This window comes from Battus philenor, unplaced genomic scaffold (assembly GCF_028537555.1).
Source record: "Battus philenor isolate CCGP_79_NKW_IND1 unplaced genomic scaffold, ilBatPhil1.0.hap1 SCAF_24, whole genome shotgun sequence".
Lineage (NCBI taxonomy): Eukaryota > Metazoa > Arthropoda > Insecta > Lepidoptera > Papilionidae > Battus > Battus philenor.
In genome coordinates, this window is record NW_027181687.1 from 11,777,523 (window position 1) to 11,789,975 (window position 12,453).

Sequence of the window (12,453 nt, forward strand, 5' to 3'; positions counted from 1 at the left end):
GTATTACGACGATTATGACTAGTCTTTATGACTATAACATGCCAATAATTGAAGAACATATCTCGATATTAACCAAAGTCACTGTCGTTGTTCTACGAATGACTCTAGAGTGGTAGCAGGCTGGGCATATCATTCGTGCGACAGCCGTTGGTGATGACATTTTTTATTTATGATCTCCATTTTTGGGGGACCACTCGTTTTCTCTACCATAGTACTACAATAAAATAACAACTAAAATCGCTTGTAAAATATCTTAAACCGACACTTGTGATTTTAAACAAAATCGCTGTCGCTTAACAAGTTGCACCAGATCCCAGAAATCGGTTTTGCAGCGACGCGGAGGAACATTCGTTTAGTACGTTGCTTTAATAATTCCATTTTGCTTTGAGCTTTAAATGAAACTCTTCATTATTGCGGTTTATAATCTTTCTTTACTATTCTTTCCATTTAGTTTATATTCTAAATAAATAGTAATTAACTTTTTTATTTATACATCATGGCGGTGGAGATTAGGGGTACCGGAAAGTAATGTCGCTTCCTTAAGTTAAATTTACACGACTACATTCTTATAGAACTCGGTATTGGCACTAATCGTTGTAACATTACTCCCGATGATGCCCCGTGGAGGGTTGAAACACGTGTTGAATGATTTAACGGTGGTAGTTGTGTAATTCGCCGTTTGCCGCATGCACGTTTATCAGCGGGCTGGCGGGCGGTGCTCTTTATTGCACGACTACTGCTACATAGCGGAAGTAGCTATGTATTAGTTCTTTTCTTACTTATTACATTTTTAACAAGTTTTTATTTATAATCAACAATATATTCACGATCGATGTCAACAACCTTTTGCCGTCTATTATATCTGAGGCGATCTCTACCAGACAACCTTTAGATGGAGATGAGAGACATGAAGGAGATGGCAGTTTATAGTGTACGTACATATACAATACATACAAAGATTTTCTATATATATATATATATATATATATATATATATATATATATATATACATATATACATATGTGTATATATATATATATGTATAGAAAATCTTTGCATAAAACCTTCGTAAAGAAAAATTTTGCGAATTATTATTAAAACTAATTGATATTAAACTAAATGAGAACGCAGTTTGCGTTCCCGTGCGTTCTTGTAGAAATCGCTTTAAAATAAAACGGTTAAGTTAAAATTGATCCATGAAACATATAATTGTGTTAAAAATGTGTAAAAGCCTTACCAGATTCTTCTCGATAGATTCAACACTTTGAACCAGGCATATGGACAAAATTGGGGATAAATTATGTATATAAACATGTTTAGTATTCCAAACATAGCCTATATGAAAGAGTAAATATTCATTTCATTTTATTATATGTATTCACATTTTACTTTACTTAAATGTGGAGATATACTCGTAGCTTACAGGTAAATAAAAGAAAGGGTTCTTTAACAAAACAGTTTATTATAGAAACACAAGACTATTACAAGTCCGATCGTTTAGATTGCGCGTGCGCACGGAATGCGACCAGCGCGCTCAGTACATTACGCGAGAACTCTTGCGGCAGTTCCATTGCCAGGAAGTGTCCACCGTCATCCAGTATCGTCTCGTTCACCAGGTTCGGGTACTTGAAGCTCATCATCCAGGCCGGTGTGAATGCTATCTCGTTCTTCGCTTGCACAATCCACGTCGGCACCGGTGTCGGGATCCTTCGAAAAGATAAACTCGGTTTATTTCTATGCTACATAAATAAATATATAAATATGTGGCGAACGATATCTGCTTCGAATTGTACCATCGCCTTATTTATAATAGCGACATATGAAAACGCTCCGCTTATGCTGATTGTACCATACACGAATGGCGTGGTACGCGAATGAAAAAAACTGCAGCTCTCCCCGCACAGACCCCCGCTTATTTCTGTGCTATATATATATAAATCTTTAAATATGTGGCAAACGATATCTTCTTCAAATTGGACCATCGCCTTATTTATAATAGCGACATATTAAAACGCTCCGCTTATGATGATTGTACCATACGCACGAATGGCGTGGTACGCGAGTGAAAAATACTGCAGCTCTCCCCGCACAGACTGGATACGCGGCTACTGCTTATCTATTTATCCAGTGATTTCTTTTTCATTAGATTTGATTCACATTATTAATAATATTAATTCGATTTAGATTTTCACAATTATTTAAATTTAGTTTATTTGTGTGAATATATACTAATCTTGTCCCATAAATGTATTTGTTTTATTTAAATGGCATTTACTATTGCGTTTATCTTTTCATGTTAAGATAACACAGATGCTAAAAGGAAAATACACTCTTTCCAAATGCTATGCAATTGCTATGTTATCGCTATTATTGCTTTTCGAAGTGTTAAGTATAAAAAAGTCATAAATAACATTAAATACAATACATATTTAAGATGAATAAACAAGAATGAAAATAGGAGTATTGCGGTTTCGATTCTTGGGATACAATGTTATATATTTAAAGTGTGATTTAATTATATAGGATTGCCACTGGACAAATAAATTTACATTCACTTTTATTTAATCAAAATGAAGGTATGTTATAACAAATGTATGAACTTAAATTTGACCAACGTTAAGTCATAGTTCATTCTCTTTTTATTATTTCTCTTTGTGGTAAATATTATATTTACTGTGACACTGTCCAGTTTTCAAGGCCTTTATAACCTCCGAACATTACATTTGTTCTATAATTATTATATCTAAATCTAATTAAATTAAATACTAACTCGTCAATTTTCAACGCAAAATATCTCTTATTTGAAGCTTCAGCGTAAAGCCTCATGGAGGTTGTGATGCAGTTTGTGGTCCAGTACATCATGAGGTTGTCTATGAGCTGTTCCTTCGTGAATGACGAACCCAAGCCGCCATCAGGTAGATATTTATTTCCGGGTTTTGTCCAAGTTGAGAATTTCTCAAGGATGTATGCGAGGAGGCCTGATGGAGAATCTGTCAGCGCTACTCCTGGAGAAACAGAAGTATTTGATTAGTTTTTGGCACCACGCGACGAAAGGTATAAGGTCTGCAGTATATCTCTGGGTCTGTAGCGGCAGTAGGTAAGACAGATCGCTCGTGCAACCTTTGGCCTTTGGGGTCTAAAATGTCTCGAGTCAGTATAATGTACCATTTATACACAACGCGACACCCGGCGGTCTCGATGCACATGTCATGCGCACTACACACACATGACACGGCGGCCGCGTCCGCCTAACCCGCGTTCAAGCGAGGGCGGTCCGGAGAGGCCCGTGTCTCTCCCAACCGCCGTGTAGTCCTCGCTTCGTGCTACATACTCAACACCACACTCACTACACTATACACCTAAATAAGAAAGGACCAATATTTAGCCACTTCCGCACATGCAGTGGTTGTCGTGCATGAAAGTGCACCACCCGCCAGCCCGCCCGCAAATGCGCATGCGACAGACAATGCCAACTACACAACCGCCACCGTAAATTCACTCAACACGTGTTTCACCCCTCCACGGGGCATCTTCAGGAGTTGTTACACCAATTAGTGCTCAACACTAGAGTTGTTACATCGAGTTGACTCGGTGTAACAACTCTAGTGTTGGCATTGTCTGTCGCATGCGCATTTACGGGCGGGCTGGCGGGCTAGCAGCACAATATCAATTACAAAAAATAGACAAATAGACAACGCGATTGTTAAACCCCCTTTATTCCCCCCGAGTATAAAAATAGATTTGTAATTTTATATTAAACAAAATAATGAAACAGCCATGTGACTGGCTTCACACGACAAAGTTTTATTCTAATAGGAAAAGTCTTCGACAACGAGGAAATTCTTCCCGGACGTCGAGGCGGCCTACCGTGCACTGCGTACAAATTTTTCACGGGGCACGGGGGATAAGCACCAGCGCCCAGCTGTGGACAACACCGTGATGCACTTGATCTCCCGCTATCTCGCATTCGGAAAACAGATAAAGATCGAAATAGGAGAGAGGATTGAGGTAACGAACATCGCCTCCTTGGTGTGCAATAAAAAACTTAGCCCTTTGTTCCTAAATGTCTATAGAAGAAACTTTACAGGTTGTAATAGAGAGAGATAAACAAATCAGAAAGGTCTAGTATATATTATAACTATCTAATGGAATTAGGCGTTATTTTCCGGAAGTTCAACCTAAGTAAGAAAAGGACCAATATATAGCCACTACCGCACATGCAGTCGTAGTCGTGCAATAAAGTGCACTCAGCTTACGTACCAATGGTGTCAGGCTTCGTTGCTTGCAGATGCATATAACCCATTTCCTCCATTAAATTTGCATAGATTTTGGACATTGGGTACATTCGATGAACCAAATCATTGCTTACTACTAATGGAGGGTAAATGGAACCGAACAACTGCAGCAAGAAGACCCTGGTGGTGGAAGAAAAGGCCATGTTCGTGTGATATCCAAGCACCTCCTGGAAGAAATTTGTTCACATTATAATAACCAAGTAGATACAGGATAATTGGTTTTAGGAGAAAATATTTTAAAAGAGTAAATATGCAAGTCAATAAAAATCTAATTGTACTAAAAGAATGCGGTAAAGAAAAAAAGGCAATGTGTAAGAGTTGTGAATGGAAGAAAAGAGTTCACAAGAAGATGTAAAGAATGAAAAAAGACATAGTAAAATAACTTTTAAAAGACGACAGTAGAGAATGCTATTAAAAATATTTTTTTCAGAAAATTTTTTTAAAACAAAAGTCTCTGTCATAGATTTAATATAGGAGAAAGAGACGTCCTCAAAAAGGAAGCCATAAAAAAGTCAGCTAATATAAAGTAAAAGTAAAAAGTAACGAAAAGTTTTAAAACTAAACGGTATCAGATTTTTTGATAAATTGCCGCAAAATATCATTCACAAAATTCAAAACGCATATTAAAAATAAACTGACAAAAAACGCTTATTATCCAATAAACTAATTTTTAAATGACAAAAATCTTTGGCAGTGACGTCGCTTGATTGTTTTGGTTTACATAGGCTATATCTGATAAAGTGTATATGTATAAATCTATGTTTAACTTTATTAAAAGATGTGTTTTTGTGGAGTTTCTTCCTGCTTTTTCTCTACAAATATCTTGCGAAGTAGAGTCATAAAATAGATTTAAAAATAGATAGACTGTAGTTTACAATCAATAAAAGTTCTGTTAAAAGTTACAATATTAAATAAATGAATTTTATCTCTTAATAAACCTGTATAAAGTGACAAGTTTGAAATATGTTACAATAATGTAAACTTTTCTATTCAAATGCGACATGTTGACACATAATAAGTGATATTTTATTATAATATGTAGTTATCCAATTTTTTCTACTATATTATCATCACGATATTTAATTAATTACCTAAACATTTATTCCTTTAAAGCGTTAAACGCTTTTTTTTTAAATGCAACTGGCCAGTAACATCATAGAACAAGTTTTGTAGGGACAGATAGTGAACTATATTTAATTTTAATATGTAGTAGTTCGAATTTCAAAAACGTATGTTATTACTATCTCCTCTTTTTTTTTGCAATGGAAGTCCAAGGCAAAGGCCTCCTATATTATTTATTATCTCTTTAACCATTGAACTTTGGATTGGGTTTCTTTGTATTCGTTCACATTTTTGAAGCTATTACATTTATCAATCACCCTGTATAGTTTAATTGTACTTCAATGTCTTACTTGTGGGAAGAAGGTGGCAATGTTGCTCGTGATCAGAGCACCCCAGTCACCGCCTTGGACGTAGTATTTCTTGAATCCAAGTCGATTCATCAGATTCCTGAGTACGACAGCCATTTTATCAGGTCCAAGACCTGGTCGCACCGCTGCCTGGAAATTTAAATATCTATTTATCTATGTAATTTTTTTTCGTATATAGAAAATATAATGTTGGTATACATAGTATGTATCTAATATATAAAATTCTCGTGTCACGGTGTTCGAACTTGAACTCCTCTGAAACGGCTTGACCGATTTTTACCAAATTTTATATCCGTATTCAATAGGTCTGAGAATCGGCTACTATCTATTTTCCATACCCTTAAGTGATGAGGGTGGTCCACCCCTAAATTTTTCATTTTATTTTTTATACAAATTTTTTGGTTTTTATTTTATTATGATACAGCATACAAAAATACATACAACCCTAAATTTTCACCCCTCTGCGATTAATCCTTATCTTTAATTTGTTAATTAAAAACTTTAATTTTTTTGCAAAACAACGTTTGCGGGATCAGCTAGTATTTTAATAAGAATTGCCAAAATTAATCAAAATGTAAAAATAACTGTTGAATGTTTCGCATGAAAAATACTTACAGAGGAGAACCCGTACCCTGGTAGGCTGGGAATGATGAGCTCAACCGCGAAGTCCCTGTCCTTGCTGACGGCGGTGAGCAGCGGGATGGCGGCGTCGAACTCCCGCACGGACCCTGGCCATCCGTGCAGCAGCAACAGAGGCACCGTCTCCACTCCAGACGGAACCTAAGAATAACTTAATGCTGTTGAATATGCTAGATATCTTCGGTTTTACTTCTGAGAAATTTATAAAGAAGATACTGGATCAACTTAATATACCATGGTAAGAAAAGGACCAATATTTAGCCACTTCCGCACATGCAGTGGTAGTCGTGCAACAAAGTCCACCGCCCGTCAACCCGCTGATAAATGCGCATGCGGCAAACAATGCGAATCACACAACCGCCACCACCAAATTACTCAACACGTGTTTCACCCCTCCACGGGGCATCTTTAGGAGTTATGTTACACCGATTAGTGCCAAACACAGAGTCTAGAGAGAGGTAACGCCTGATTCCATTAAATATTTCATATACCATGTTTTTACTATCTTCTTTATCTCTCTCTCAACCTCCCTTGTAGGTAGAATGTCATACAATACGTTCTTAGCTGATCTAAATATAACAAAGATTTCTACAAAACCATCTACTAAAGTATTCTACAGTCTTCATCTTGGAAAATGTGCAGTGTAATTACACCAAATAATTCCCACATCGCCTTCCTTCCATCGGACAACAAGACATACGGATTCACATCATTCGCACACGGTTGAAATTACTTCTACCCGCACCAAACGTTTTGATATGGGGGGTTTTAGTTAGTAAAAGTCTGACACTGCCTGGGCCCTCCATTCCCAGGCGTCCAATGAGGATTTCCCCCCCCCCCTCGTCTAGAAATTGTAATTTAATAAATATAGGCTCTGACTACGTTAGAGGAAAACTTTGTAATATTAAATTTTAAAAAAAAACATTTTGATAACACACAGTGCCAACAGACAAGGAATGGAACAACTTACCGGCGTCATTATTTCCAGACAATTATAACTTAGGTCTCCAAGTTAAGAGTGAATAGGTTTCTAGACAAGCATGTAGCATCGTAGACCTTGTCATCGCTTAACATCAGGCGAGACAGAGGTCAAATGCTTTACCTATGAAGCCTTATGATTCTAGAAACATCGTGATGAATCAGTATACAGTTGGCATAAGGTATGGAAGTTTTTACAGTTTCGGGGGTAGCGTATCCACGCATACCCCGGGACGGGCTATCGAAAAATAGCAAGGCGCGAGGGAAGACCGCGTGGCGATCCCTGACCGAGAGATACCGCGGTCCCCCGTTTAGCGCAGAGGGTAAATACCGGGGGGCTTTTAGTGGGTAGGAATCCCACATACCCCTGTCCTCCCCCCAAGGCAGGGCATCTTGAATACCGGAAGATTTCCACCTCCGAAACAAAAAAAAAGGTATGGAAGTTTAGTGCTTGGTGGAGATACATACTCAATAGTACAAGCCCAGGTTTACAAATGATATATTCTACCAGAATAAAACAATAATGTCAAAGGAGTAATGATGATTTGTACTTCTCTGTGGCTTTTATCTAGAACAGCGTTTTTAAACGTGGGGCCTACACCCCGTAGTGGACTTGATATGAGTTTAACTCTTTCGCTTTAATATAAAAAATATATGTTACATAGGGGAACGAAAGGATTTTAGTAAGGTAAAAAAAGGTTGAGACCGAATGCCGAATAGATATAAAGGAGGCGAGAATTGCCTCTATAATAGCAGATGAAGAAAGCAGAACATCTTTCCTCAGTTTCTACAGGAAGGTCGTTTATATCATAGAAAGAAATAAAACTTAGGTAAAAACGGTCAGCTGGAAGTAAATAATAATAATCAATAATAATATAAATGTGAATAAATATTGAAATAAGGTAACAAAACAAAACGTAAATAAAATACTAAATGAAAGAAACTGAAGATAAAACTGTAGAAATGTATATATAAATAATCTGAGTAAAAATGTAATACATTCTAACAATAAAATAAACTTAGACTGTAGTGACTGAGGATAGAATGGAAGGTGATGAATAAAACGAATAAAGATAAATAAAAAATGTAACAGAGCGAAAGAATAGAAAAGAGAACTGTAAAATAAAAATAGAACTGAAAATTATTGCCCCAACAAAACCCTGTTCCCAACAAAATAGGGGGTAGAACGAAAGGTCCCTAATAGCGGAAGATAAATAAGAATTTGAAAAAAATTTTCATATCAATTAAGTACAAGATTTATAGATGCTATTCAAAATGCTACTTGCAAATCTATGTCAAAGCTATTTAGTAAAATATGACGCTGTGAAAATAGCTTTATTAGTCTGTTGCATCACCAGCTGGTAGCTAAGACAGTAATATCGGCTCTGAATTGAAAGTAAAGCCTTCAATCAGTGTTGCAGTACTTTGAAAAGTAGCTTATATTAAACGGTTTAATTTATTTCGACCCGCACGGAATTTATTTGGATCAAAATTAGAAATTGAAATTTAAGCACCTTCCCGTTGTCAGATTGATCTGAAATTTGGTACACACATTTAATTTAGATGACAATACTATATAATAAAATCAATAACATTATAAATCTAAGATGGCCACCGATACAAAATGGCGGATTACATATTTTTCCTTAACCCCCTCAATATGGATATCAAATGAAAGGGCTACACTAGTAAAACACGATGATTATGTCAAAATTTAAAATTCAAGATGGACGCCGTTCCAATATGGCGGACTAGGTACATATTTTTCCACAACCACCACAATATGGGTATCAGAAAACCGTTTAACTTAAAAGTTTTTTAAATGTATTTATTTTAGTATCTACCAGTATTTTATAATTTACAACTTGAAGAAAATATTCCAAAAATTTTAAATCCATATTGGATATCACCGGCAAAATGATTTTCCAAGTATATTTAACAACAAATTTGAAGATATCAAGTACTAATTATGTAATATGCTCACCTCAGGCTTTACTCTTATGAAGTGAATGTCCAGTCCTTGGATGTTGGTCTTGAACTGCGGGTACTTGTTGAAAACCTTCTCACGTTCCGCGAACGGATACTCCTCGGCCCAATACTTGATCCAGGAACTCATCTGCTTGCTGTTGAAGCCGTACTCGAATCCCACTCCCTCCAGTGGTGGTACGTACGGTCGATGTGCTTTGAGGCGCTCTTTAAGGTCTTTTATCATCTACGATATTCAAATTAAAAGTATAAAAGAAACGAAAGTATATGCAATTAATACTTTTGATCTAAGGTCCAAAAAATAATTGCAGCTTAATTTCGAAAGATTGCTTGATAAGTTCTTTTATCAGCTTACATGTTTAAAATACAACAATAAAAGATCAACTGAAGAAGTAAAAAAACATTTCAACATATCTTAGATTTAAATTAAGACGCAAAAGTCCAACCTAATGAAGAGTTAGCTGAAATTCAAATTCAAAATGTATTTAATCGAGTAGTCATTTTCATGCGCTTTTGAATCGTCGATTATTTTAACATAAGCAGTAAACTATCACCGACTCAACAGTTGCTATTTTTAAATGAACTTTATCAATTTATGATATGTATATTATCATATCAATCATGTAAAAAGGTCAACAAACTATGTTCCATACATTTCGATCAACTAAAAACTATATTTTTATTGAATGCTATAATAAGATTAATTTATTAATATACTTTTACTTTTAGATTTAAACCTAAAAGAAGAAGAAGGTAAGACAAGGCAGAAACACGACCCGCGGGTCGCTTGGGGTCCTTTTAACATATTTATGCGGACCTTCAAGCATTTCGAAAACTGTATTTATTTATCGTACCATTAACATGTTATTAAAAAATTAATTAAAATATAAATAGTAACATACAACATACTAAACTGAAAGAGTTTGTAACAAGTTACGCATACAGGGACTTGTTAAAACATGCAGTAAGAACGCGACGCATCCGCAATTTTTTAATTTCAAATTTATAAATTAAAATTTACTTATTTAAATGTTTTTAATAAGTGTTACTATATGTACGGCCCGCCAAAAATATTTTAAATTTAAATTGGGCCTTTGAGTAAAAAGGTTGCTCACCCCTGGCACCTTATTACATATACACTCAGAATACAATAAATACAACCCTCACCGCTTCACTGAACTTCACTTGGAACGGCTTCAAGCTGGTGTCCTGCTTCAGTCGCAGCTGCTCCGGACCCCACCACTCTTCCAGGTCCAACTCCGGCATCGGGGGCGGGCTTTTCAGGAATATGAAATACAACGGCGCGCCTAACGCCACCAACAACAGTACCAGCAAAATCCGCGCCATCTGTTGATGGGATTTTGAAACTTTTAGTGTTGTTTAAGCTACATCTATTATGATCATTCCGGCCATAGGCCAGCCGATATATCCACATACAAACATATACACACACATACACGATTGACATTCCGTTCGGAACAATGAAGAAATGTTTTTAAGTGTGTATTTATTTATTAGCACATTCGTAAGCTAAAATGTGTAAATGTTTTACACTTATTTCTGATCACCATGTATAAAGTGATCATTATATATATCACACAATATTTTTCTATTAAAATATGACAGGCCTATAAATTCTGGCAGCACAGTCTTCAAGGATAGATTTTCTACAGACAGAATTTCTATAATACTATTTCTTAATATATTATTATTATGGAATATGTAAGAAGTAATCGCACGAATCGTATTTTTAAAAACTGAACATTGTCAGATCATTCTCAAAAACAAACAAGACCCTAATGATTAAAAAAAATCGTAATACTTACTGAATTTCAACTAAGTTATAAATAGTTTACGTCTTAAGTAATATGCAAAAACGTGGTCCAAAAAAATTCATAAAAACTAAACGTAAATATAAAAACAATGCACGTACGCTAATGCCTGTGAAATATATATACTAACTTGCTGATCCCGCAAACGATGTTTTGCAAAAAAAATATTTTTAATTTTCAATTTAAAAATAAGGGTTGACCGTAGAAGGGTGAAAATTTAGGTAGGATTTAGGGTATGTATTTTTGTATGTTGTATCATAAAAAAATAAAAACAAAAAATTTCGTAAAAAAAAAAAAAATTTAAAGGGTGAACAACCCTTATCACTTAGGGGTATGAAAAATAGATAGTAGCCGATTCTCAGACCTACTAAATACGCATATCAAATTTGGTAAAAATCGGTCAAGCCGTTTCAGAGGAGTTCAAGTTCGAACACCGTGACAAAAGAATTTTATATATTAGATAATAAAGAACATATGTTATTATTAACATATATATTATACAATAAATGGCAGCAAAGGAGGAATGTATTCACACCTTTAAAGCTATTGTACCAATATCAAAACACCTTGTATAATCGACTCTTTATGGAAGAGTAATGCTTCGCTTAAATCTTAGAGTCTCCTAACTATGAACTTTGACCTGTCTAGTAGAAAAGTACAAACATATATTTTGATATCGCTATCTCACTTGTACACACAGTCTCAAATATCACACACACATTTATCTACATATAGACATATCAATTACTCACAATAACAAAGTTACCGCATACAAGGTTGACTACGTGCGCTGTGTATGAATGCGTTCGTACAACTGATACGTAATGTAATCTATTTTATCTCTTAAACAACTGTTTGCATAAGGAATAACACATGTTTGTTTTTTTTTTTAAATAAATTATTGACATTTTAACGGCAAAACTTAAGACCGATTAGGGCTATCTGTTCTGTTCTGGCGAAACAAATAATAAAAAGTTTTTTATTATCATTAACACGTTCAATGCGGGCCTAATTTTGAAGAACTTTCAGCTGGTGCGGCTGAGGTCGAATCAGCCTCAAGCTGAACTTCCTAGTAGTGCGTTTGAGGCCTTTTCCGCCTCATGTTCATCAACATTTTTTTACAATATTGAGTCAATGCTTCGCAGACATAAAAAAAGCTATATTTGTCTTTGTCATACCTCATACGGTTGAGTGTAAACAGCCGCCGCACTAGAGAGAAAACACGAGTTTTACGCGCCGCACCAGTGTAAAGTCTACCATGAGGCTGAATCGACCTCAAGCCGCAGTGAACG

General features: G+C 35.6%; 1 protein-coding gene across 1 annotated transcript; it reads right to left on the reverse strand.

Moving 5' to 3' along the window:
• Positions 1-1,454: 1,454 nt before the first annotated feature.
• LOC137924746 (juvenile hormone epoxide hydrolase-like) lies at positions 1,455-11,963 on the reverse strand. Its single transcript, XM_068768168.1, has 8 exons — positions 11,914-11,963; positions 10,497-10,676; positions 9,328-9,555; positions 6,342-6,506; positions 5,709-5,855; positions 4,262-4,463; positions 2,772-3,006; positions 1,455-1,708 (listed from the first exon to the last, which is right to left on the reverse strand). The coding sequence occupies exons 2-8, from the start codon at positions 10,674-10,676 to the stop codon at positions 1,483-1,485; spliced, it is 1,383 nt and encodes a 460-aa protein (XP_068624269.1). The 5' UTR covers positions 11,914-11,963; the 3' UTR covers positions 1,455-1,482.
• Positions 11,964-12,453: the final 490 nt, after the last annotated feature.